This window comes from Ctenocephalides felis, unplaced genomic scaffold (genome assembly GCF_003426905.1).
Source record: "Ctenocephalides felis isolate EL2017-DRISC unplaced genomic scaffold, ASM342690v1 CF-g0.4_SCAFFOLD_03572, whole genome shotgun sequence".
NCBI classification, from domain to species: domain Eukaryota; kingdom Metazoa; phylum Arthropoda; class Insecta; order Siphonaptera; family Pulicidae; genus Ctenocephalides; species Ctenocephalides felis.
In genome coordinates, this window is record NW_020539726.1 from 1,140,631 (window position 1) to 1,167,235 (window position 26,605).

Here is a 26,605-nt window from a genome sequence, read left to right on the forward strand (position 1 = left end):
ATCTATGGCGTCTCCCTACACCTAGCGGCGAGAGTAACAACCAGAAACGACCAATACCCAAACCAACTTCATAGACACGTTGCGTGTGAAGAACGTCGCAAACTGTCAAGTTGGCGACGGCGCATCGTGCAACACTTGCGTGGGCTCGAGGGATGCGAAAATGCAATCTCACCCTCTTGTGCATCAACCCTTGGAAGAGTGAAGACATAAACCTAACCTAAATATATTTTATATCAGTCAAATACTTTATTCTTATTTTATTATTGTTAATTAAACTTATATACACGTTGTTCAGTTCTTTTAATTATAAATATAAATAATATATAGACACAACATCTATATAATTGGTGACCGCGACTGAGAAAACACGTGGCTGAATTCTGATCTTGATACTACAAGCGAGGTATACTATATCATTAATAATGTCTTCACCCGCAAACACTGAAGCCTCACAAGATCTAAATCGATCGCTCATCGATTTTGACGAAACTCAAGTTCGCACGCCATGTGCGAGCAACTCCAACCAAGTGAACAATGATTTAAAAACGGAACAAATTTACAACGTGGGCAGGCATACAATAACCCCGTTCATGGAAGATGCTCCTGATCTATGGTTCCTGTTGATTAAGACAGAGTTTCTTGGAGATAGGATCAAATCCGACCATGCGAAGTACACGGCGGTATTGCGTGCTCTGGACAGGTCTACTTTACACCTGGTAAGCGATGTGTTGCAAAATCCGCCAACCGAAAATAAATACAACACGTTGAAGAGCATAATCCTAGACCGAGTATCCGAGTCGAGGTCAAAGCAAGTAGACAAATTGTTAACAAACGTTGTCCTAGGTGACAAAAAGCCATCCCAGCTACTACGGGAAATGATTGACCTGGCTCGGAGTGAAATATCGGAGGATATCATCCATAAACTTTGGTTGGACAGACTCCCACAACACATCCGGCCTCTACTGCTTGTATCGAAAAACATTGGGCTACAAGCCATTGGCGAGATGGCAGACAGGCTTGTAGATACTTGTGGACTGCCATCATCGGTGATGGCCACAGCGAGCAGAGCACCTGAACCAAGAAGTGACCGCACCCAAGAAATTCTGCTTGCCATGATGCAGAAACTAAATGCCTTGACGACAGAAGTGGAGAATTTAAAACATAGCAGAGAACATGACGAGAGAAGCAGGACCAGAAGTCACTCCAGGCACAGGAGATCAAAGACGCCGTCCAAATCACAGCTATGCTTTTACCATAGCAGGTTTGGAGAGAAGGCTACCAAATGCATAGACCCTGTTTGGTTAAGACTCTCCTGAAGCCGGAAAGACTCTCCTGAAGCCGGAAAAAAGTCACCATCAACACCAGGAGCAAGTAATGATGGTGATATTAATTCTGTCTGTCCAGAGCTCCGACTATGTGTGACAGACAGAAAAACACGGATAAATTCTTATAGACTCTGGCTCCGTTCTCTCGATTCTTCCAGCTAGCAAGTTTGCAACCGGTCGTGCCAAGGAAGAGATTGTTTTGTATGCAGCCAATTCCAGCCGAATATCCACCTATGGAAAGCGGACTCTCGAGCTGGACCTTTCGCTGCGCAGACCCTTCACTTGGCAATTCACAGTAGCAGATGTGGCAACAGCCATAGTCGGTGCAGACTTGCTAAGCTACTACAATCTACTAATAGACCTGAAAGGCAAAAGACTAATTGATTCAACGACAGGCTTAGCCTCTGATGGCAAAGTGCTGTAGACTCAGAACATTAACATTTCCACAATTAACCCACACCAACCTTTCAGGAGCTTACTAAACAAATATATAACAATCACTAGAACGCCACAGAGACTAACAATTAAACCATCTCGTTTCGCACACAGGATTACCACAACAGGTCCACCAGTTGCTGCCCGGTTCAGGAAGATTTTTGGCGAAAAAGCATCAGCTGCAAAAGCCGAGATACAAAATCTCCTGAACAGGGGCATTTTGAGACCTTCAAGCAGTCCGTAGGCAAGTCCAATACATATGGTATCAAAAAAGGATGGATCTTATAGACTCTGTGGTGACTATAGAAAACTTAATTCAAGCACGCAACCAGACAAATATCCTCCTCCACTAATCAGTGATGTTTTTACAAACCTGCACAATAAAACAATTTTTTCAACAATAGATCTTGCAAAAGCGTATCATCAGGTGCCGATGCATGAAGAGGACATACAGAAGACTGCCATCATAACTCCATGGGGATTATATGAGTACCTCTGCATGCCTTTTGGACTGAAGAATGCCACTCAGACATTCCAGCGCTACATAAACCACATATTCCAAGACATTGACTTTGTGTTTATATATGTGGATGATATTCTGGTTATGTCTGAGAACATGGAGCAACACCATCGCCACCTGCAGATAGTTTTTGAGCGTTTGCAAGAACATTCTCTAACCATCAACACCAACAAATGCGTCCTAGGCAAGTCCCAAGTAGATTTTCTGGGTTACAAGCTCAGTGAGAAAGGCTATTCTCCAGCTACAGACCGGGTGGACAATATTTTGAACTTCCCACAGCCAACAACAGTTCTGGAACTGCGTAGGTTTCTGGGAATGCTGAATTATTACAGGAAATCAGTCCCAAAAGCAGCCAAACTGCAAGCACCGCTGAACAGTTACCTACGTAGTTCAGTCAAGAAGGATAAAACACCTGTCATTTGGAACCCAGAATCTCTGCAAGCCTTTGAGGACGTAAAGAATGCTCTTGCAAACGCCGCTTTACTTCATTATCCAGCTGCTGCAACAAATATATGTTTAGTAACAGATGCGTCAACAACAGCCATTGGAGCCACTCTGGAGCAGGAAGAAAATGGTGCATGGCACCCTATAGGTTTCTACTCCAGAAAGATCACATCCACGGAACAGAGGTATTCAACATATGACCGAGAGCTTCTAGGCGTCTTTGCGGCCATAAAATATTTTGAATACCTGCTGGAAGGTAGGCATTTCATTATCAAGACAGACCACAAACCCATCACATATGCATTTCAGCAGAGACCTGAAAAGGCGTTGGACAGACAGCGTAGGCAATTGGAATACATATCCCAGTTCTCTACTGAAATTGTGTATGTGAAAGGTGAAGAAAATGTAGTGGCAGATACATTATCAAGAATTAACACTATTGAAATGCCTACCAGACTGTCGGCTGAACAAATATGTATAGAGCAAAGCTTGGATTCAGAAATGCAGGAGCTGCTTGGTGGAGAAACTTCTCTTAGATTACATAAATTAACATTGGATGGTTTTCCGATCTATTGTATAATTGAGTCAAACTTTGTTAAACCTTATCTCCCACAGAGCCTCCGCAAAACTGCATTCGACGTAGTCCATGGTATTTCTCATCCAAGCATCAGGACCACATCCAGGGAGGTACGCAGCCGGTATGTTTGGCCTGGAATTGGAAAGGATGTTGCTACTTGGACTCGTCAATGCATATCCTGTCAAAAGTCCAAGATCCATAAACATAATCATTTCAATCCTTTGCACATCCCTATTCCTGATGAAAGATTCTCTCATATTCATATTGACATAATTTCCTTACCCAATACTAATGGTTTTCCTTACTGCTTAACAATTATTGACAGATTTACAAGATGACCGGAAGCCATCCCACTGAGAGACATCACAGCTGAGACAGTCACGCAGGCATTGTTTACGTGCTGGATTTCCAGATTTGGTACACCAACTACAATAACATCAGACCAAGGCACGCAGTTTGAGTCATCTCTCTTCAAGTCCTTGGCACAGGCAGTTGGTGCAAAGAAAGTACGTACGACAGCATACCACCCTCAAGCAAATGGATTAGTAGAACGTTGGCACAGAACCCTAAAAGCTGCACTGATGTGTTCTTCTGAACCGTGGATCAAGACACTACCCTACGTACTACTTGGTCTACGGAATTCATTCAAGGAAGACATCAAGACATCAGCAGCAGAGATGGTTTACGGAACCACACTGAGACTTCCAGGTGATTTTTTCAATACATCTAATAACTCACAGAATCCACAGGTCTTTCTAGAGAATCATCGCCGAATCATGTGTGCATTGAAACCAACTCCAACAGCCCACCTCAACAAATCCAAGATTTTCATTTTGAAAGATATGGGCACATGCACACATGTATTCCTCAGAGCAGACCATGTACGAAAGCCTTTAGAACCACCTTACAGCGGACCCTATGAAATACTTGAGCGAGTTTCTGATAGGATTTACAAACTTCGCGTTAATGGGGCCGCAAAGAACTTCGCTGTTGAAAGGCTAAAACCAGTATATATAAATAAAACAGATGCAGATTACGAATCACTTTCTCAACCACTTCATACACATCCCTGGGAGTCATTAAAGGAACCTACAAAGAAAACAGCCAAAAAGAAAGTTGCGTTCAATATTTGACAACAAACATTTAACCTTATTTCTATTCTGACAGATAGCTAACTTTCATCTTGGGGGGAGTGATATGGCGTCTCCCTACACCTAGCGGCGAGAGTAACAACCAGAAACGCCAATACCAACTTCATAGATACGTTGCGTGTGAAGAACGTCGCAAACTGTCAAGTTGGCGACGGCGCATCGTGCAACACTTGCGTGGGCTCGAGGGATGCGAGAAATGCAATCTCACCCTCTTGTGCATCAACCCTTGGAAGAGTGAAGACATAAACCTAACCTAAATATATTTTATATCAGTCAAATACTTTATTCTTATTTTATTATTGTTAATTAAACTTATATACACGTTGTTCAGTTCTTTTAATTATAAATATAAATAATATATAGACACAACATCTATAGATCTTATGAGGTTTGTAAGAGCATAAATGTGAGAGACAGCAACCTTAAAAATATTCTTATAAATACTTATATTATAATAGTAATAATCTAACACGAATATTTTGTCTGATTTATTGGATCAAGATCTCGAAAAGCATTTTGCCTCCTGTGAGGTTTGAACTCACGACCCCTGGTTTACAAGACCAGTGCTCTACCACTGAGCTAAAGAGGCCACATGTTGGGAGACAGTAATATAATATTGTGCACACGAATTTAGTGAAAATCACAGCATATTTCTTATAAAGTTTGAAAGACCCTATACATGAGAGACAGCAACCTTATAAATGTTTTTATTAAATACTAATATTATAATAGTAATAATCTGTCACGAATATTTTTGTCTGATTTTTTGGGTCGATAACTCGAAAAGCAATTTGCCTCCTGTGAGGTTAGAACTCACGACCCCTGGTTTACAAGACCAGTGCTCAACCACTGAGCTAAACAGGGCACATGTTGAGAGGTAGTAATATAATATTGTGCAGTTACAGCATATCTCTTATGAAGTTTGAAAGAGCGTATATGTGAGAGACAGCAACCTTATAAATATTCTTATAAATACTTATATTATAATAGCAATAATCTAACACAAATATTTTGTCTGATTTATTGGATCGAGATCTCGAAAAGTATTTTGCCTCCTGTGAGGTTTGAACTCACGACCTCTGGTTTACGAAACCAGTGCTCTACCGCTGAGCTAAAGAGGCCACTTGTTGGTGGGTAGTAATATAATATTGTGCACACGAATTTAGTGAAAATCACAGCACATTTCTTATGAAGTTTGAAAGACCCCATGCATGAGAGACAGCAACCTTATAAATGTTTTTATTAGATACTAATATTATAATAGTAATAATCTGTCACGAATATTTTTGTCTGATTTATTGGATCGATAACTCGAAAAGCAATTTGCCTCCTGTGAGGTTTGAACTCACGACCCCTGGTTTACAAGACCAGTGCTCTACCACTGAGCTAAAGAGGCCACATGATGAGAGGTAGTAATATAATATTGTGCAGTTACAGCATATCTCTTATGAGGTTTGAAAGAGCGTACATGTGAGAGACAGCAACCTTATAAATATTCTTATAAATACTTATATTATAATAGTAACAATCCAGCACGAATATTTTGTCTGATTTATTAGATCGAGATCTCGAAAAGCATTTTGCCTCCTGTGAGGTTTGAACTCACGACCCCTGGTTTACAAGACCAAGGCTCTACCACTGAGCTAAAGAGGCCACATGTTGGGAGATAGTAATTTAATATTGTGCGCACAAATTTAGTGAAAATTACAGCACATTTCTTATGAAGTTTGAAAGACCCCATGCATGAGAGACAGCAACCTTATAAATATTTTTATTCAATACTAATATTATAATAGTAATAATCTGTCACGAATATTTTTGTCTGATTTATTGTATCGATAACTCAAAAAGCAATTTGCCTCCTGTGAGGTTTGAACTCACGACCCCTGGTTTACGAGACCAGTGCTCTACCACTGAGCTAAAGAGGCCACATGTTGAGAGGTAGTAATATAATATTGTGCAGTTACAGCATATATCTTATGAGGTTTGAAAGAGCGTAAATGTGAGAGACAGCAACCTTATAAATATTCTTATAAATACTTATATTATAATAGTAATAATCTAACACAAATATTTTGTCTGATTTATTGGATCAAGATCTCGAAAAGCATTTTGCCTCCTGTGAGGTTTGAACTCACGACCCCTGGTTTACAAGACCAGTGCTCTACCACTGAGCTAAAGAAGCCACATGTTGGGAGACAGTAATATATTATTGTGCACACGAATTTAGTGAAAATCACAGCATATTTCTTATAAAGTTTGAAAGACCCTATACATGAGAGACAGCAACCTTATAAATGTTTTTATTAAATACTAATATTATAAAAGTAATAACCTGTCACGAATATTTTTGTCTGATTTATTGGATCGATAACTCAAAAAGTAATTTGCCTCCTGTGAGGTTTGAACTCACGACCTCTGGTTTACGAGACCAGTGCTCTACCACTGAGCTAAAGAGGTAACATGTTGAGAGGTAGTAATATAATATTGTGCAGTTACCGCATATATCTTATGAGGTTTGAAAGAGCGTAAATGTGAGAGACAGGGTTTTGAACTCGTGCCTCTTTAGCTCAGTGGTAGAGCACTGGTTTCGTAAACCACGGGTCGTGAGTTCAAACCTCACAGGAGGCAAACTGACTTTCTCATTCGATGCTGCGCTTTTTCTTAAATATATTAATCCTGTAATTTTTCCTTAACTTTATAAAAGTAAAAAAGCAGTAACGTTTGGTATAAATCAAATTCACTTCTACTTCCTGTGATTTAAAAAAACGTAATCGTTCAAAATTCTCATAGGATATTATGTTTTTGTTTTTTTGAATCACAGGAAGTAGAAGTGTATTCGATTCATACCAAACGTTGCTGCATTTTTACTTTTATAAAGTTAAGGAAAAATACAGCAATAATAAATTTAGGAAGAAGCGCAGCATCGAATGAGTAAGTCAGTTTGCCTCCTGTGAGGTTCGAACTTACGACCCCTGGTTTACAAGACCAGTGCTCTACCACTGAGCTAAAGAGGCCACATGTTGAGAGGTAGTAGTATAATATTGTGCAGTTACAGCATATCTCTTATGAAGTTTGAAAGAGCGTGTATGTGAGAGACAGCAACCTTATAAATATTCTTATAAATACTTATATTATAATAGTAATAATCTAACACGAATATTTTGTCTGATTTATTGGATCGAGATCTCGAAAAGCATTTTGCTTCCTGTGAGGTTTGAACTCACGACCCCTGGTTTACAAGACCAGTGTTCTACCACTGAGCTAAAGAGAACACATGTTGGGAGATAGTAATATAATATTGTGCACACGAATTTAGTGAAAATCACAGCATATTTCTTAAAAAGTTTGAAAGACCCTATACATAAGAGACAGCAACCTTATAAATGTTTTTATTAAATACTAATATTATATTAGTTATAATCTGTCACGGATATTTTTGTATGATTTATTGGATCGATAACTCGAAAAGCAATTTGCCTCCTGTGAGGTTTGAACTCACGACCCCTGGTTTACGAGACCAGTGCTCTACCACTGAGCTAAATAGGCCACATGTTAGTTGGTAGTAATATAATATTGTGCACATGAGTTTAGTGAAAATCACAGCACATTTCTTATGAAGTTTGAAAGACCCTATACATGAGAGACAGCAACCTTATAAATGTTTTTATTAAATACTAATATTATAATAGTAATAATCCGTCACGGATATTTTTGTCTGATTTATTGGATCGATAACTCGAAAAGCAATTTGCCTCCTGTGAGGTTTGAACTCACAACCCCTGGTTTACAAGACCAGTGCTCTACCACTGAGCTAAAGAGGCCACATGTTGAGAGGTAGTAATGTAATATTGTGCAGTTACAGCATATCTCTTATGAAGTTGAAAGAGCGTACATGTAGAGACAGCAACCTTATAAATATTCTTATAAATTTTTATATTATAATAGTACTATAATATTATAATAGTAATATAACAGTAAATAATCTAACACGAATATTCTGTCTGATTTATTGGATCGAGATCTCGAAAAGCATTTTGCCTCCTATGAGATTCGAACTCACGACCCCTGGTTTACAAGGCCAGTGCTCTACCACTGAGCTAAAGAGGCCACATGTTGAGAGTAATATAATATTGTGCACACGAATTTAGTGAAAATCACAGCATTTTTCTTAAAAAGTTTGAAAGACCCTATACATCAGAGACAGCAACCTTATAAATGTTTTTATTAAATATTAAATAAAAACTTAAATTTAATAAAATTTTATTAAATATTATAATAGTAATAATCTGTCACGGATATTTTTGTCTGATTTCGATAATTTGAAAAGCAATTTGCCTCCTGTGAGGTTTGAACTCACGACCCCTGGTTTACGAGACCAGTGCTCTACCACTGAGCTGAAAATCAGAAAATCACAGCAAATTTCTTATGAAGTTTGAAAGACCCCATGCATGAGAGACAGCAACCTTATAAATGTTTTTATTAAATACTAATATTATAATAGTAATAATTTGTCACTATTATTTTTGTCTGATTTATTGGATCGATAACTCCAAAAGCAATTTGCCTCCTGTGAGGTTTGAACTCACGACCCCTGGTTTACAAGACCAGTGCTCTACCACTGAGCTAAAGAGGCCACATGTTGAGAGGTAGTAATGTAATATTGTGCAGTTACAGCACAAATCTTATGAAGTTTGTAAGAGCGTACATGTGAGAGACAGCAACCTTATAAATATTCTTATAAATACTTATATTATAATAGTAATAATCTAACACGAATATTTTGTCTGATTTATTGAATCGAGATCTCGAAAAGCATTTTGCCTCCTGTGAGGTTTGAAATCACGACCCCTGGTTTACAAGACCAGTGCTCTACTACTGAGCTAAAGAGGCAACATGCTGTAAGCTAGTAATATAATATTGTGCAGTTATTACTGAGATTTTTGTGTTTTCATTGATTCATGCTTTTAAATATCCGAGTTTGACATGTTAGTTTTTTGATTAAATGTTTTTATAAATACTAATATTAAAATGGTAACAATATGTGTAGATTATTTTTATCTGTTTTGTTGGATCGTTAGCTCGAAAAGCCATTTGCCTGCTGTGAGGTTTGAACTCACGACCCCTGGTTTACAAGACCAGTGCTCTACCACTGAGCTAAAGAGGCCACATGTTGAGAGGTAGTAATATAATATTGTGCAGTTGCAGCATATCTCTTATAAAGTTTAAAAGAGCATATACGTGAGAGATAGCAACCTTATAAATGTTTTTATAAATACTTATATTATAATAGTAACAATTTGTCACGAACATTTTGTTTGATTTATTGGATCAATATCTCGAAAAGCATTTTGCACCCTGTGAGGTTTGAACTTGCGACCCCTGCTTTACAAGACCATGTATCTACCGCTGAGCTAAGGAGGCCACATGTTGAAAAATTGTAATAAAATATTTTGCAGTTTCTTCTGAGTTCTTGGGTTTTCATTGATTTATGCTTTCAAATATCCGAGTTTGACATGTTTGTTTTTGATGCATAAAAAACACTACATGCCTCCTATGAAGTTCGAACTCACGACCAGTGGTTTAGAAGACCGGTGTTCTACCACAGACCCAAAGTGAATACAGGTGAGCGGTAGTAACGTCGTAGTAAGGAGTTGTGAGTTCACAAATCACAGGAAGTAGAAGTGTATTCGATTTATACCAAACGTTGCTGCTATTTTTTTCTTTTATAAAGTTAAGGAAACATTACAGCATTCATAAATTTAGGAAAAAGTACAGCATCAAATCAGAAATTCGAATAGCCTCCTGTAAAGTTTGAACCCACGACCCCTGGTTTACAAGACCACTGTTCTACCACTGAGCTAAATAGATCACATGTTGAGAGGTAGTAATGTAATATTGTGAGGTTACAGCATATCTTTTATGAAGTTTGAAAGATCCTATATGTGAGAGACAGCAACCTTATAAATGTATTTATAAATACTTACATTATAATAGTAATAATTTGTCACGAATATATTGTCAGATTTATTGGATCGATATCTCGAAAAGCATTTTGCCTCCTGTGATGTTTGAACTCACGACCACTGGTTTACAAGGCCAGTGCTCTACCACTGAGCTAAAAAGGCCGCATGTTGGGAGGTAGTAATATAATGTTGTGCAGTTACAGCATATCTCTTATGAAGTTTGAAAGAGCCTATACGTGAGAGACAGCATCCTTATGAATGTTTTTATAAATACTAATATTATAATACTAATAATCTGTTACGAACATTTTTGTCTGATTTATTGGATCAATAACTCGCTACATGCCCCCAATGAGGTTCGAACTCACGATCACTAGTTTACAAAACCTGTGTTCTACCACTTTTGTGGGAACTATCTGTATAAGAGGTTTGACAACTGATGGCGTCACCAGTTATGCCTCAACTCCAATTGTGTCACCGCTTGTGAGAGCCGCCTACGTTGCACCAGATGGCACCACGATAATACCTTTTAAACATCCCCACTCTCTGGCGCTGAGGGTATTTAACGCATACGCAACACAGACTAATTCTATTTTACTATTTTAATCCTATAGACAGTACAGCGGGCCTAACAGTGTCATTTTATATATTTAATTTTTATTAATGATTTTTCACACTGTAAATAGTACAGTGAATCAAATAGTGTTATTTTATGTTTTCAATTTTATAAACAGTGCCTTGAGCCTAATAGTATTCTTTCACATATTTTATATTTAATCATGACTTTTGCGCTGTAAATAGTACAGTGGGTCAAATAGTATTACTGTATTTTGTTTGTATTTTTAATCCTATAAACAGTCCTCTTTCACCTCAACCACTCAAGGAGTGAACAACTACCGACCTGGGACCACGGACAGTAGCCAGCCAGAAGAAGAAAATAATAAATTATAATTTCGATGTAAATATAGTAAATAATATTATATTATAATATTTGTGTTATTCAGGTAGAAATATATGTGAAAGATACCCACATAATTGGTGACCCCGACGTGATTATTTGGTCGTCATGGAAAAATCAGGTAAAAATACTGATAAAAGACCTTCGAAGATACCGAAGGGTTCGATATCTGAACCTGCCTCAAATCATGTATCCACAAACGACACAATTAACCGAGTTGCAGTAAAAATACCACCGTTCTGGAACAATAGCCCGGACCTATGGTTTGCGCAAGCGGAAGCACAGTTTGAAATTGCTCCGAATTGTCGCTTTCGCACCAACGAAAGCACAAATTTTTGCCACCAGTAGGAAATCCCTATTCTCACTTGAAAGAAGTCCTTGTGAGCAGACTATGCGCATCAGAATAGTCTAGGATCAAGCAGCTACTTTCGGAGGGAGAATTAGGGGATTGCAGCTCATCACAATTTTTGCGACATTGGACGGTCACACAAAAATAGGCAAAACAATATTCAAATCTTTATAGATACAACAGCTGCCCGCTTTTGTTCGCGGCATTTTACACATCTAAAGAGACCCACCTTCAGACAAATTGGCAATCACAGCGGACAAAAGTCTAGAAGCTCAACCTTTGGTCCCGCATGTAGATTCAACAAAGCAGCTGCACCACAATCAATCCACCGACATCCACTACAAAAACACCCTAGAGGAATTAACAAAACAAGTACGAAATTTGCAAGAACAAAATCGACGTTTAGGTAGATCAAGATCGAGAAGCAGCGAATTACAATAAACCACGAAATGCTGGTATCATCATTTTGGAAAAAAACGTCAAAAACCATGTACGTAGAAAACATATCAGAATTAGCAGCACAAAAAACGAGGAAACCGATCAGTAGTGGTGACAACTGATCATCAATCCGCTAAAGGTCGCCTTTTTGTTTTTGATAAGAATAATAATATAAATTTCTTGTAGATACCGGTTCAGACGTTTCGTGTTATACCAGGAGAGCCTTCAGTAAATGCAACATATCAGACTATGAACTGATATCAACGCCTTTTGGTATGTTTGAGTTTCCATTCATGTCTTTCGGTGTCAGAAACGCTGGAAGAGACCTTTCAGCGCTTCATAGACGAAGTGTTGATAGGATTAAATTTTTGTTTCGCATACATAGATGATGTTTTAGTATTTTTTCACAAATAAACAAGAGCATCGAATGCATTTACAAGCAATATTTGAGCGCCTTCACCGCCATGGAATTGTAATAAATCAGACAAAAAGTACCTTTTGTGTCTCGCAAATTCAGTTTTTGGGATATGAAATTTCCGCAACAGAACCAAGCCACTATCTGAACGTATCGAAAATCTGAAGAATTTTCCTTGTCCAGAAATCACAAAGGTTTTCAGACGATTTTTAGATATGCTCAATTATTATCGCCGTTTCATACCAAATGCAGCCTCGAACCGAGTAATACTGCACGATGCATTACTATTCATCAAAGGCAATAAAACTATCTCCTGGACTCCAGAACTGGAAAAAAGCATTTCAATCCCGCAAAGACAAACTTTCGGAAGCAACGCTACTCCAACATCCAATTCATGGTGCCAAATTAGGATTATTTACAGATGCTTCCTCGCAGGCAGTAGGCGCCTGTTTACTACAATTGGTTGAAAACAAGTGGCAACCCCTAGCATATTTCTCTAAAAAGTTGACTCCATGTCAATTGCTAGCGGTATATTTTGCCGTGCAGCACTTCAGGTACATCGTTGAAGCATATCAATGCACAATATACACTGATCACAAACCATTAATCTTTGCATTCAACCAACTCCACGAAAAACTTCCACCAGTTCAATTAAACCATCTAAATTTTATTTCATAGTTTACAACAAACATAAAATTCATCAGAAGCCAGGAAAATATTATAACTGATACACTGTCACAAGTCGAAGCCATTACAAAAGATAATTTATTCAATTTCGAAATCCTAGCACAGCACCAGAAAGATGATGCAGAACTTGAACGCCTTCTGATGCAAGACACCAAACTACAATTGGAAGAAATTCTAGTACCAGGCACAAACATAAAGTTGTTCTGCGACACGGCGAAGGCTCAGCCTCAGCCTTCTATCCCGGCACCATTGCGGAGACAAATATTTAACTTATTACATAGTTTGAGTCACCCTGGGATACGAGCAACTTTGCGTCTTATCTCTGCATGGTACGTATGGCCATCTATACAGAAAAACTGCCGCGATTGGCCTAGAGCTTGTTCAGGATTGTCACAAATCCTAAATAACACAGCATGTACATGCACCTCATGGAAAATTTTCCTTACCAACAGCAAGATTTGCAAATGTACACATAGATATAATTGGTTCTTTACCTCCTGTTAACTCTTATAAAAATTGTTTGACAGCCATTGATCGATTAACCAAATGGCCAGAAGTATACATACTACAAGGAATATCTGCAGAAAAAGTAAGTAGCTGTCATCCATGTTCCAATGGACTAATAGAACGCTTCCATCGACAACTCAAGGCTGCAATAATGTGTTACAAAGACAACACAAGTTGGAAGCATTTCGCTAATCCTATTAGGCATTCGAAACGCTTACCAACCTGATATCAAGTCCTCAGCAGCTGAAATGGTGTATGGTAAACTACTCCGCCTTCCTGGAGAAATTTTTGAATTACACAAAAATTCTCAAAATTTAAGACATCCGGCTAATCTACTCTCGATACTTTGACAACACGTAGCACATCTTCAACCAAGTAAATCTAGTAATCACACAAATAACAAACCATTTATTTTTCAGGATCTGCAAACATGCGCGCATATTTTCCTACGCTACGATACTATTAGGAAGTCACTCCAACAACCATATCAAGGTCCATACGAAGTTCTTAAAAGAGATGATAAAACCAGTAACCATACAAACACAGAAAGGCAGTACACGGGTGTCCATCGATCGCAACAAACCAGCCTACATCATCGCAGATCCAGTAGACCAACCAATCATCACAAAAGCAGAGAACAACTATCACACTCGATCAGGCCCAAAAGTTCATTTTCGAATAAATTTTTCATCTATAAAAGAGGTTTGACAACTGATGGCGTCACCAGTTATGCCTCAACTACAATTGTGTCACCGCATGTGGGAGCCGCCTACGTTGCACCAGATGGCTCCACGATAATACCCATTAGACATGCCCACTCCTTGGCGCTGAGGGTATTTAACGCATACGCAATACAGACTAATTATAATTCACCTCAACCATTCAAGCAGTCAATAACTACTGACCTGGGACCACGGACAGTAGCCAGCCAGAAGAAGAAAATAATAAATTATAATTTTGATGTAAATATATCCAACATAATAAATAATATTATATTATAATATTCGAGTTATTCAAGTAGAAATATATGTGGAATATACCCACACTTCTAAGACCTTTGGGTTTTTATTTATGCTATCAAATATCCGAGTTTGATAAGTTTTTTTTTTTTTATCCATCAAAACCACGAAATGCCTCCTATGAGGTTCGAACTCACGAGTGCTGATTTACAAGGCCAGTGCTCTACCATAGAGTTAGTGGTAGTGACATAGTATTAAGGAGTTGTGAGTTCAAAAATTAAAAAAAATAAAAACATAACATCTTATGAAGGTTTTTAATTTCGAGGATTCAAGGAAATTGATTTTGACGCAGCACCATAATCACTGGTCTTCAGAGACGACTTATAAGGTACGTCCAGTCCACGATCCATTATAGTTAACGCACTTACTATCTGGATCGGACTTCCGTGGTTACTCATTTGGTATACCCAGACCTCAGTGTTTATTGCTGACAAAAAAATAATAAAATTTGGAGCCTAAGCTTTTCATTTGAATGCAATTCAACCTCTCCTTGTCTGTTAACTCAACAAATCGTCTTTTGATGCTACCTCCCATTATCGGTGACAGCGACGAGTCAAAACAAAATTTGACATAAATTATTTATTGGATTCCACAATTCTGAACTCTTATGTTAAAGAAACCAATGATCCTGATTTAGATGAAGAGCCAACTTCTTTCTCTGATCAGAACCAATCAGATACGAATGCAACGCCTGCAGAAATGGAAACTGTACCCATAAATTATGCATTCCAAACATTAGTCAGAACCTTATACAGAATATGGAGTTGATGGAAGGTCGAATTACCACATACGGTGGATCTGCTGACGAAACATGGAAATTTGTAATTGACCAGTATCACAACACTGCTATAATCTGCTTTCCCACCACATTTTTATAACGTGTTTTTCCTGTATTTTCTTTTTAAACTGTGAGGTCAACACTGGACAAGGAGTGTGTGGGGAAATCAAGCAGGCTAGTCATGATCGTAAAAAAACGACTGGACTTGTCATTGTATATTTTGATATCAGTAATATTTTATAATGAATAAATTTTATATATTTTTATATGTTGGGAGTTTATAATTTAATATATTTTCATAATAATTACAACTCCCACAAGACCAAATGATGAGAGGTAGTAATAATATTGTAGTATAATATTGCGCTCCTGTGAGGTTTGAACTCACGACCCTTGGTTTACAAGACCAGTGCTCTACCACTGACCTAAAGAGGCCACATGTTGAAAGCTAATAATATAATATTGTGAGATTTTTGTGTTTTCATTGATTCATGCTTTTAAATATCCGAGTTTGACATGTTAGTTTTTTGGCAAAATGTTTTTATAAATACTAATATTTAAATACTCTGTGTAATATTAAAACAACCTGTGTTGAACATTTTTATCTGTTTTATTGGATCGTTAGCTCGTAAAGCAATTTGCCTCCTGTGAGGTTTGAACTCACGACCCCTGGTTTACAAGACCAGTGCTCTACCACTGAGCTAAAGAGGCCACATGTTGAGATGTAGTAATATATTATTGTGCAGTTACAGCATATCTCTTATAAAGTTTAAAAGAGCCTATACGTAAGAGACAGCAACCTTATAAATGTTTTTATAAATACTAATATTATAATAGTAATAATCTGCCACGAATATTTTTGTCTGATTTATTGGATCGATAACTCGAAAAACAATTTGCCTCCTGTGAGGTTTGAACTCACGACGCTTGGTTTACAAAACCAGTGCTCTACCACTGAGCTAAAGGGGTCACATGTTGAGAGGTAGTAATATAATATTGTGCAGTTACAGCATATCTCTTATGAAGTTTGAAAGAGCGTATATGTGAGAGACAGCAACCTTATAAATATTCTTATAAATACTTAAATTATAATTGTAATAATCTAACACGAATATTTTGTCTGATTTATTGGATCGAGATGGCAAATGGCGTATTATGGCAAACGTTGGTGCTTTTTTTTCTTTAATAAAGTCTAAATTTCTTTATAAGAAAAAATCACAGCACGCCAAATTAATTTTTGAACTATTATAATTTTTTTTTAAATATTTCTTTTTATAAATTTGGTCATAAGCGGCATATGTCTATTCGATTTATTCCACACGTTGGTGTTGGAGTAGTTTTTTTTACAAAGTTAAGAAGGCACACGAATTTAGTGAAAATCACAGCATATTTCTTATGAAGTTTGAAAGACCCTATACATGAGAGACAGCAACCTTATAAATGTTTTTATTAAATACTAATATTATAATAGCCATAATCCGTCCTGTGAGGTTTGAACTCATGACCCGTGGTTTACGAAACCAGTGCTCTACCACTGAGCTAAAGCGGCACGAGTTCAAAACCCTCATAGGATATTATGTTTTTGTTTTTTTGAATCACAGGAAGTAGAAGTGTATTCGATTTATACCAAACGTTGCTGCTTTTTTTTATAAAGTTAAGGAAAAATTACAGCATTAATAAATTTAGCAAGAAGCGCAGCATCGAATGAGAAAGTCAGTTTGCCTCCTGTGAGTTTTGAACCCACGACCCCTTGTTTACAAGACCAGTGCTCTACCACTGAGCTAAAGACGCCACATGATGAGAGGTAGTAATATAATATTGTGCAGTTACAGCATGTCTCCTATGAGGTTTGAAAGAGCGTACATGTGAGAGACAGCAACCTTATAAATATTCTTATAAGTACTTATATTATAATAGTAATAATCTAACACGAATAATTTGTCTGATCTATTGGATCGAGATCTCAAAAAGCATTTTGCCTCCTGTGAGGTTTGAACTCACGACCCCTGGTTTACAAGACCAGTGTTCTACCACTGAGCTAAAGAGGACACATGTTGGGAGATAGTAATATAATATTGTGCACACGAATTTAGTGAAAATCACAGCATATTTTTTAAAAAGTTTGAAAGACCCTATACATAAGAGACAGCAACCTCATAAATGTTTTTATTAAATACTAATATTATATTAGTTATAATCTGTCACGGATATTTTTGTATGATTTATTGGATCGATAACTCGAAAAGCAATTTGCCTCCTGTGAGGTTTGAACTCACGACCCCTGGTTTACGAGACCAGTGCTCTACCACTGAGCTAAATAGGCCACATGTTAGTTGGTAGTAATATAATATTGTGCACACGAGTTTAGTGAAAATCACAGCACATTTCTTATGAAGTTTGAAAGACCCTATACATGAGAGACAGCAACCTTATAAATGTTTTTATTAAATACTAATATTATAATAGTAATAATCCGTCACGGATATTTTTGTCTGATTTATTGGATCGATAACTCGAAAAGCAATTTGCCTCCTGTGAGGTTTGAACTCACAACCCTGGTTCACAAGACCAGTGCTCTACCACTGAGCTAAAGAGGCCACATGTTGAGAGGTAGTAATGTAATATTGTGCAGTTACAGCATATCTCTTATGAAGTTTGAAAGAGCGTACATGTGAGAGACAGCAACCTTATAAATGTTTTTATTAAATACTAATATTATAATAGTAATAATCTGTCACGGATATTTTTGTCTGATTTCGATAACTCGAAAAGCAATTTGCCTCCTGTGAGGTTTGAACTCACGACCCCTGGTTTACGAGACCAGTGCTCTACCACTGAGCTGAAAATCAGAAAATCACAGCAAATTTCTTATGCTGTTTGAAAGACCCCATGCATGAGAGACAGCAACCTTATAAATGTTTTTATTAAATACTAATATTATATTAGTAATAATTTGTCACGAATATTTTTGTCTGATTTATTGGATCGATAACTCGAAAAGCAATTTGCCTCCTGTGTGGTTTGAACTCACGACCCCTGGTTTACAAGACCAGTGCTCTACCACTGAGCTAAAGAGGCCACATGTTGAGAGGTAGTAATGTAATATTGTGCAGTTACAGCAAAAATCTTATGAAGTTTGAAAGAGCGTACATGTGAGAGACAGCAACCTTATAAATATTCTCATAAATACTTATATTATAATAGTAATAATCTAACACGAATATTTTGTCTGATTTATTGAATCGAGATCTCGAAAAGCATTTTGCCTCCTGTGAGGTTTGAAATCACGACCCCTGGTTTACAAGACCAGTGCTCTACTACTGAGCTAAAGAGGCAACATGCTGTAAGCTAGTAATATAATATTGTGCAGTTACTACTGAGATTTTTGTGTTTTCATTGATTCATGCTTTTAAATATCCGAGTTTGACATGTTAGTTTTTTGATTAAATGTTTTTATAAATACTAATATTAAAATGGTAACAATATGTGTAGATTATTTTTATCTGTTTTGTTGGATCGTTAGCTCGAAAAGCCATTTGCCTCCTGTGAGGTTTGAACTCACGACCCCTGGTTTACAAGACCAGTGCTCTACCACTGAGCTAAAAAGGCCACATGTTGAGAGGTAGTAATATAATATTGTGCAGTTGCAGCATATCTCTTATGAAGTTTAAAAGAGCATATACGTGAGAGATAGCAACCTTATAAATGTTTTTATAAATACTTATATTATAATAGTAACAATTTGTCACGAACATTTTGTTTGATTTATTGGATCAATATCTCGAAAAGCATTTTGCATCCTGTGAGGTTTGAACTCGCGACCCCTGCTTTACAACACCATGTATCTACCGCTGAGCTAAGGAGGCCACATGTTGAAAAATGGTAATAAAATATTTTGCAGTTTCTTCTGAGTTTTTGGGTTTTCATTGATTTATGCTTTCAAATATCCGAGTTTGACATGTTTGTTTTTGATGCATAAAAAACACTACATGCCTCCTATGAAGTTCGAACTCACGACCAGTGGTTTAGAAGACCGGTGTTCTACCACAGACCCAAAGTGACTACAGGTGAGCGGTAGTAACGTCGTAGTAAGGAGTTGTGAGTTCACAAATCACAGGAAGTAGAAGTGTATTCGATTTATACCAAACGTTGCTGCTACTTTTTTCTTTTATGGAGTTAAGGAAACATTACAGCATTCATAAATTTAGGAAAAAGTACAGCATCAAATCAGAAATTCGAATAGCCTCCTGTGAAGTTTGAACCCACGACCCCTGGTTTACAAGACCACTGTTCTACCACTGAGCTAAATAGATCACATGTTGAGAGGTAGTAATGTAATATTGTGAGGTTACAGCATATCTTTTATGAAGTTTGAAAGATCCTATATGTGAGAGACAGCAACCTTATAAATGTATTTATAAATAGTTACATTATAATAGTAATAATTTGTCACGAATATATTGTCAGATTCATTGGATCGATATCTCGAAAAGCATTTTGCCTCCTGTGATGTTTGAACTCACGACCACTGGTTTACAAGGCCAGTGCTCTACCACTGAGCTAAAGAGGCCGCATGTTGGGAGGTAGTAATATAATATTGTGCAGTTACAGCATATCTCTTATGAAGTTTGAAAGAGCCTATACGTGAGAGACAGCAACCTTATAAATGTTTTTATAAATACTAATATTATAATACTAATAATCTGTTACGAACATTTTTGTCTGATTTATTGGATCGATAACTCGAAAAGCAATTTGCCTAAGGTGAGGTTTGAACTCACAACCCCTGGCTTACAACACCATTCATTGATTTATGATTTTAAGTATCTGAATTTGGGCTCGCCCCTAGGTAAGCGGTTAATAGCAACGGGACTTGTTTCAGAGGTCCCGGGTTCGATACCCACTTCGAGCAGCCTGTTGTCAGGCAACATTGGCAACGATTTTCACTTGGAAATATAGATAGCAATATGTTTCCAAGTGAAAATAGCCCTCACCCGGCATTGTTGCACCATACTTACCCTATTACAGAGATTGTAATAAAAATTTATCATACAGAGATGTGACAACTGTTTGGGTTGCCATCTGTAATAAAAACAAACGTAGTTTGTAAGATCTTACTCACAACAGCTCATAGAGCCCATTAGTTCTGATTGCTGTTCAAATAAAATTATTAAAAAAGTATCTGAATTTGACATGCTCGTTTTTTGATGCATAAAAAACACTACATGCCCCCAATGAGGTTCGAACTCACGATCACTTGTTTACAAAACCTGTGTTCTACCACTTTTGTGGGAACTATCTATATAAGAGGTTTGACAACTGATGGCGTTACCAGTTATGCCTCAACTTCAATTGTGTCACCGCTTGTGAGAGCCGCCTACGTTGCACTAGATGGCACCACGATAATACCTTTTAGACATCCCCACTCTCTGGCGCTGAGGGTATTTAACGCATACGCAACACAGACTAATTCTATTTTACTATTTTAATCCTATAGACAGTACAGCGGGCCTAACAGTGTCATTTTATATATTTAATTTTTATTAATGATTTTTCACACTGTAAATGGTACAGTGAATCAAATAGTGTTATTTTATGTTATTCTATTTTCAATCCTATAAATAGTGCCTTGAGCCTAATAGTATTCTTTCACATATTTTATATTTAATCATGACTTTTGCGCTGTAAATAGTACAGTGGGTCAAATAGTATTACTGTATTTTGTTTGTATTTTTAATCCTATAAACAGTCCTCTTTCACCTCAACCACTCAAGGAGTGAACAACTACCGACCTGGGACCACGGACAGTAGCCAGCCAGAAGAAGAAAATAATAAATTATAATTTCGATGTAAATATATCTAACATAATAAATAATATTATATTATAATATTTGTGTTATTCAGGTAGAAATATATGTGAAAGATACCCACATAATTGGTGACCCCGACGTGATTATTTGGTCGTCATGGAAAAATCAGGTAAAAATACTGATAAAAGACCTTCGAAGATACCGAAGGGTTCGATATCTGAACCTGCCTCAAATCATGTATCCACAAACGACACAATTAACCGAGTTGCAGTAAAAATACCACCGTTCTGGAACAATAGCCCGGACCTATGGTTTGCGCAAGCGGAAGCACAGTTTGAAATTGCTCCGAATTGTCGCTTTCGCACCAACGAAAGCACAAATTTTTGCCACCAGTAGGAAATCCCTATTCTCACTTGAAAGAAGTCCTTGTGAGCAGACTATGCGCATCAGAATAGTCTAGGATCAAGCAGCTACTTTCGGAGGGAGAATTAGGGGATTGCAGCTCATCACAATTTTTGCGACATTGGACGGTCACACAAAAATAGGCAAAACAATATTCAAATCTTTATAGATACAACAGCTGCCCGCTTTTGTTCGCGGCATTTTACACATCTAAAGAGACCCACCTTCAGACAAATTGGCAATCACAGCGGACAAAAGTCTAGAAGCTCAACCTTTGGTCCCGCATGTAGATTCAACAAAGCAGCTGCACCACAATCAATCCACCGACATCCACTACAAAAACACCCTAGAGGAATTAACAAAACAAGTACGAAATTTGCAAGAACAAAATCGACGTTTAGGTAGATCAAGATCGAGAAGCAGCGAATTACAATAAACCACGAAATGCTGGTATCATCATTTTGGAAAAAAACGTCAAAAACCATGTACGTAGAAAACATATCAGAATTAGCAGCACAAAAAACGAGGAAACCGATCAGTAGTGGTGACAACTGATCATCAATCCGCTAAAGGTCGCCTTTTTGTTTTTGATAAGAATAATAATATAAAATTTCTTGTAGATACCGGTTCAGACGTTTCGTGTTATACCAGGAGAGCCTTCAGTAAATGCAACATATCAGACTATGAACTGATATCAACGCCTTTTGGTATGTTTGAGTTTCCATTCATGTCTTTCGGTGTCAGAAACGCTGGAAGAGACCTTTCAGCGCTTCATAGACGAAGTGTTGATAGGATTAAATTTTTGTTTCGCATACATAGATGATGTTTTAGTATTTTTTCACAAATAAACAAGAGCATCGAATGCATTTACAAGCAATATTTGAGCGCCTTCACCGCCATGGAATTGTAATAAATCAGACAAAAAGTACCTTTTGTGTCTCGCAAATTCAGTTTTTGGGATATGAAATTTCCGCAACAGAACCAAGCCACTATCTGAACGTATCGAAAATCTGAAGAATTTTCCTTGTCCAGAAATCACAAAGGTTTTCAGACGATTTTTAGATATGCTCAATTATTATCGCCGTTTCATACCAAATGCAGCCTCAAACCGAGTAATACTGCACGATGCATTACTATTCATCAAAGGCAATAAAACTATCTCCTAGACTCCAGAACTGGAAAAAAGCATTTCAATCCCGCAAAGACAAACTTTCGGAAGCAACGCTACTCCAACATCCAATTCATGGTGCCAAATTAGGATTATTTACAGATGCTTCCTCGCAGGCAGTAGGCGCCTGTTTACTACAATTGGTTGAAAACAAGTGGCAACCCCTAGCATATTTCTCTAAAAAGTTGACTCCATGTCAATTGCTAGCGGTATATTTTGCCGTGCAGCACTTCAGGTACATCCTTGAAGCATATCAATGCACAATATACACTGATCACAAACCATTAATCTTTGCATTCAACCAACTCCACGAAAAACTTCCACCAGTTCAATTAAACCATCTAAATTTTATTTCATAGTTTACAACAAACATAAAATTCATCAGAAGCCAGGAAAATATTATAACTGATACACTGTCACAAGTCGAAGCCATTACAAAGATAATTTATTCAATTTCGAAATCCTAGCACAGCACCAGAAAGATGATGCAGAACTTGAACGCCTTCTGATGCAAGACACCAAACTACAATTAGAAGAAATTCTAGTACCAGGCACAAACATAAAGTTGTTCTGCGACACGGCGAAGGCTCAGCCTCAGCCTTCTATCCCGGCACCATTGCGGAGACAAATATTTAACTTATTACATAGTTTGAGTCACCCTGGGATACGAGCAACTTTGCGTCTTATCTCTGCATGGTACGTATGGCCATCTATACAGAAAAACTGCCGCGATTGGCCTAAAGCTTGTTCAGGATTGTCACAAATTCTAAATAACACAGCATGTACATGCACCTCATGGAAAATTTTCCTTACCAACAGCAAGATTTGCACATGTACACATAGATATAATTGGTCCTTTACCTCCTGTTAACTTTTATAAATATTGTTTGACAGCCATTGATCGATTAACCAAATGGCCAGAAGTATACATACTACAAGGAATATCTGCAGAAAAAGTAAGTAGCTGTCATCCATGTTCCAATGGACTAATAGAACGCTTCCATCGACAACTCAAGGCTGCGATAATGTGTTACAAAGACAACACAAGTTGGAAGCATTTTGCTAATCCTATTAGGTATTCGAAACGCTTACCAACCTGATATCAAGTCCTCAGCAGCTGAAATGGTGTATGGTAAACTACTCCGCCTTCCTGGAAAAATTTTTGAATTACACAAAAATTCTCAAAATTTAAGACATCCGGCTAATCTACTCTCGATACTTTGACAACACGTAGCACATCTTCAACCAAGTAAATCTAGTAATTACACAAATAACAAACCATTTATTTTTCAGGATCTGCAAACATGCGCGCATATTTTCCTCCGCTACAATACTATTAGGAAGTCACTCCAACAACCATATCAAGGTCCATACGAAGTTCTTAAAAGAGATGATAAAACCAGTAACCATACAAACACAGAAAGCAGTACACGGGTGTCCATCGATCGCAACAAACCAGCCTACATCATCGCAGATCCAGTAGACCAACCAATCATCACAAAAGCAGAGAACAACTATCACACTCGATCAGGCCCAAAAGTTCATTTTCGAATAAATTTTTCATCTATAAAAGAGGTTTGACAACTGATGGCGTCACCAGTTATGCCTCAACTACAATTGTGTCACCGCATGTGGGAGCCGCCTACGTTGCACCAGATGGCTCCACGATAATACCCATTAGACATGCCCACTCCTTGGCGCTGAGGGTATTTAACGCATACGCAATACAGACTAATTATATTTCACCTCAACCATTCAAGCAGTCAATAACTACTGACCTGGGACCACGGACAGTAGCCAGCCAGAAGAAGAAAATAATAAATTATAATTTTGATGTAAATATATCCAACATAATAAATAATATTATATTATAATATTCGAGTTATTCAAGTAGAAATATATGTGGAATATACCCACACTTCTAAGACCTTTGGGTTTTTATTTATGCTATCAAATATCCGAGTTTGATAAGTTTGTTTTTTTTATCCATAAAAACCACGAAATGCCTCCTATGAGGTTCGAACTCACGAGTGCTGGTTTACAAGGCCAGTGCTCTACCATAGAGTTAGTGGTAGTGACATAGTATTAAGGAGTTGTGAGTTCAAAAATTAAAAAAAATAAAAACATAACATCTTATGAAGGTTTTGAATTCGTGCCTCTTTAGCTCAGTGGTAGACTAGTCTAAACCAGGGGTCGTGAGTTTAGTGAAAATCACAGCATATTTTTTATGAAGTTTGAAAGAGCATATACGTGAGAGACAGCAACCTTATAAATGTTTTTATAAATACTAATATTAAAATAATGCCTCCTGTTAGGTTTGAACTAATGGCCCTGGATTACAAGGCTAGCGCTCTATCACTGATCCTATACATGAGTGACAGCAGCCTTCTAAATGTTTTTATAAATACTAATATTATAATAGTAATAATCTGTCACGAATACTTTTGTCTGATTTATTGGATCGATAACTCGAAAAGCAATTTGCCTCCTTTGAGGTTTCAACTCACGACCTCTGGTTTACAAGACCAATGCTCTACCACTGAGCTAAAGAGCCCACATGTTGACTCGTAGTAATATATTATTGTGCAGTTACAGCATATCTCTTATGAAGTTTGAAAGAGCCTATACATGAGAGACAGATCAACCTTATAACTGTTTTTATAAGTACTAATATTATAATAGTAATAATCTGCCACGAATATTTTTGTCTGATTTTTTGGATCGATAACTCGAAAAACAATTTGCCTACGGTGAGGAACTCAGGACTCCCGGTTTACAAGACCAGTGCTCTACCACTGAGCTAAAGAGTCCACGTGTTGATAGGTAGTAATATAATATTATGAGGTTTTAGCATATTTCTTATGAAGTTTGAAAGGGCCTATATGTGAGAGACAGCAACCTTATAAATGTTTTTATAAATACTTATATTATAATAGTAATATACTGTCACGAATATTTTTGTCTGATTTATTGGATCGATAACTCGAAAAGCAATTTGCCTCCTGTGAAGTTTGAACTCACGACCTCTAGTTGAGCAGTGCTCTACCACCGAGCTAAGGAGGCCACATGTTGAGATGTAGTAATATAATATTGTACAATTACTTTTGAGATTTTTGACGACCACTAGATTACAAGCCAGTACTGTACCACAGAGCCAAAGTGGCTTACGTGTGCGGTAGTAACGTCGTAGTAAGGAGTTGTGAGTTAAAAAATCACAGGAAGTAGAAGTGTATTCGATTTATACCAAAGGTTGCTGCTATTTTTTTTCTTTTATAAAGTTAAGAAATAATTACAGCATTCACAAATTTAGGTTTTATGATTTTATTTTATTCACTTCTCATATCCGGAAATACTGTAATACCGTACACAAATATTGGTGGTGGTCTTTGTATTTTGGTAGTAGTCGTTGTGATGTTTTTATCAGTTTGATTAACTGTATTTCAAATTGATGTTTGCATTCTCGATTTTAATATTTTTAATCTATTTGAAACTTGTCGCCTATGCTTAGAAGATTTACTTGAAGCATAGGTACTCCTGTATCATCTATGTTATCGTTCATCTTAGGATGTTCAGCCTTATTTTTAACTTTCCGAAGGAGAAGTTCATGTTTTCATAAAAAAATCCGATTTGCTAATTTTATGTTTTCTCGACGTTTC

At 37.3% G+C, this 26,605-nt stretch overlaps 1 protein-coding gene and 29 non-coding genes across 30 annotated transcripts; 2 read left to right on the top strand and 28 right to left on the bottom strand.

The window, feature by feature from the left end:
- The first annotated feature begins 422 nt into the window (after window positions 1-422).
- Window positions 423-1,316, top strand: LOC113387882. The gene has a single exon (XM_026625270.1). The coding sequence runs from the start codon at window positions 423-425 to the stop codon at window positions 1,314-1,316; it is 894 nt and encodes a 297-aa protein (XP_026481055.1).
- Window positions 1,317-4,969: 3,653 nt separating this feature from the next.
- Window positions 4,970-5,041, bottom strand: Trnat-ugu. Its single transcript has one exon. It is a non-coding gene; the product is annotated as a tRNA-Thr (tRNA).
- A 203-nt stretch (window positions 5,042-5,244) lies between these two features.
- Window positions 5,245-5,316, bottom strand: Trnat-ugu. The gene has a single exon. It is a non-coding gene; the product is annotated as a tRNA-Thr (tRNA).
- Window positions 5,317-5,501: 185 nt separating this feature from the next.
- Window positions 5,502-5,573, bottom strand: Trnat-cgu. The gene has a single exon. It is a non-coding gene; the product is annotated as a tRNA-Thr (tRNA).
- Window positions 5,574-5,776: 203 nt separating this feature from the next.
- On the bottom strand, window positions 5,777-5,848 carry Trnat-ugu. The gene has a single exon. It is a non-coding gene; the product is annotated as a tRNA-Thr (tRNA).
- A 185-nt stretch (window positions 5,849-6,033) lies between these two features.
- Window positions 6,034-6,105, bottom strand: Trnat-ugu. The gene has a single exon. It is a non-coding gene; the product is annotated as a tRNA-Thr (tRNA).
- Window positions 6,106-6,308: 203 nt separating this feature from the next.
- Window positions 6,309-6,380, bottom strand: Trnat-cgu. The gene has a single exon. It is a non-coding gene; the product is annotated as a tRNA-Thr (tRNA).
- A 185-nt stretch (window positions 6,381-6,565) lies between these two features.
- On the bottom strand, window positions 6,566-6,637 carry Trnat-ugu. The gene has a single exon. It is a non-coding gene; the product is annotated as a tRNA-Thr (tRNA).
- Window positions 6,638-6,840: 203 nt separating this feature from the next.
- Trnat-cgu lies at window positions 6,841-6,912 on the bottom strand. Its single transcript has one exon. It is a non-coding gene; the product is annotated as a tRNA-Thr (tRNA).
- Window positions 6,913-7,011: 99 nt separating this feature from the next.
- Window positions 7,012-7,083, top strand: Trnat-cgu. Its single transcript has one exon. It is a non-coding gene; the product is annotated as a tRNA-Thr (tRNA).
- A 314-nt stretch (window positions 7,084-7,397) lies between these two features.
- On the bottom strand, window positions 7,398-7,469 carry Trnat-ugu. The gene has a single exon. It is a non-coding gene; the product is annotated as a tRNA-Thr (tRNA).
- Window positions 7,470-7,654: 185 nt separating this feature from the next.
- Window positions 7,655-7,727, bottom strand: Trnat-ugu. Its single transcript has one exon. It is a non-coding gene; the product is annotated as a tRNA-Thr (tRNA).
- Window positions 7,728-7,929: 202 nt separating this feature from the next.
- Trnat-cgu lies at window positions 7,930-8,001 on the bottom strand. The gene has a single exon. It is a non-coding gene; the product is annotated as a tRNA-Thr (tRNA).
- A 203-nt stretch (window positions 8,002-8,204) lies between these two features.
- Trnat-ugu lies at window positions 8,205-8,276 on the bottom strand. The gene has a single exon. It is a non-coding gene; the product is annotated as a tRNA-Thr (tRNA).
- A 214-nt stretch (window positions 8,277-8,490) lies between these two features.
- On the bottom strand, window positions 8,491-8,562 carry Trnat-ugu. The gene has a single exon. It is a non-coding gene; the product is annotated as a tRNA-Thr (tRNA).
- A 454-nt stretch (window positions 8,563-9,016) lies between these two features.
- Window positions 9,017-9,088, bottom strand: Trnat-ugu. The gene has a single exon. It is a non-coding gene; the product is annotated as a tRNA-Thr (tRNA).
- A 185-nt stretch (window positions 9,089-9,273) lies between these two features.
- Trnat-ugu lies at window positions 9,274-9,345 on the bottom strand. Its single transcript has one exon. It is a non-coding gene; the product is annotated as a tRNA-Thr (tRNA).
- A 202-nt stretch (window positions 9,346-9,547) lies between these two features.
- On the bottom strand, window positions 9,548-9,619 carry Trnat-ugu. Its single transcript has one exon. It is a non-coding gene; the product is annotated as a tRNA-Thr (tRNA).
- Window positions 9,620-10,508: 889 nt separating this feature from the next.
- Window positions 10,509-10,580, bottom strand: Trnat-ugu. The gene has a single exon. It is a non-coding gene; the product is annotated as a tRNA-Thr (tRNA).
- Window positions 10,581-15,931: 5,351 nt separating this feature from the next.
- Window positions 15,932-16,004, bottom strand: Trnat-ugu. Its single transcript has one exon. It is a non-coding gene; the product is annotated as a tRNA-Thr (tRNA).
- A 204-nt stretch (window positions 16,005-16,208) lies between these two features.
- Window positions 16,209-16,280, bottom strand: Trnat-ugu. The gene has a single exon. It is a non-coding gene; the product is annotated as a tRNA-Thr (tRNA).
- A 1,008-nt stretch (window positions 16,281-17,288) lies between these two features.
- On the bottom strand, window positions 17,289-17,360 carry Trnat-ugu. Its single transcript has one exon. It is a non-coding gene; the product is annotated as a tRNA-Thr (tRNA).
- A 185-nt stretch (window positions 17,361-17,545) lies between these two features.
- On the bottom strand, window positions 17,546-17,617 carry Trnat-ugu. The gene has a single exon. It is a non-coding gene; the product is annotated as a tRNA-Thr (tRNA).
- A 203-nt stretch (window positions 17,618-17,820) lies between these two features.
- Trnat-cgu lies at window positions 17,821-17,892 on the bottom strand. The gene has a single exon. It is a non-coding gene; the product is annotated as a tRNA-Thr (tRNA).
- A 203-nt stretch (window positions 17,893-18,095) lies between these two features.
- On the bottom strand, window positions 18,096-18,166 carry Trnat-ugu. Its single transcript has one exon. It is a non-coding gene; the product is annotated as a tRNA-Thr (tRNA).
- Window positions 18,167-18,575: 409 nt separating this feature from the next.
- On the bottom strand, window positions 18,576-18,647 carry Trnat-ugu. Its single transcript has one exon. It is a non-coding gene; the product is annotated as a tRNA-Thr (tRNA).
- Window positions 18,648-18,832: 185 nt separating this feature from the next.
- Trnat-ugu lies at window positions 18,833-18,904 on the bottom strand. The gene has a single exon. It is a non-coding gene; the product is annotated as a tRNA-Thr (tRNA).
- A 202-nt stretch (window positions 18,905-19,106) lies between these two features.
- Window positions 19,107-19,178, bottom strand: Trnat-ugu. Its single transcript has one exon. It is a non-coding gene; the product is annotated as a tRNA-Thr (tRNA).
- An 889-nt stretch (window positions 19,179-20,067) lies between these two features.
- Trnat-ugu lies at window positions 20,068-20,139 on the bottom strand. Its single transcript has one exon. It is a non-coding gene; the product is annotated as a tRNA-Thr (tRNA).
- Window positions 20,140-25,431: 5,292 nt separating this feature from the next.
- On the bottom strand, window positions 25,432-25,503 carry Trnat-ugu. Its single transcript has one exon. It is a non-coding gene; the product is annotated as a tRNA-Thr (tRNA).
- Window positions 25,504-26,605: the final 1,102 nt, after the last annotated feature.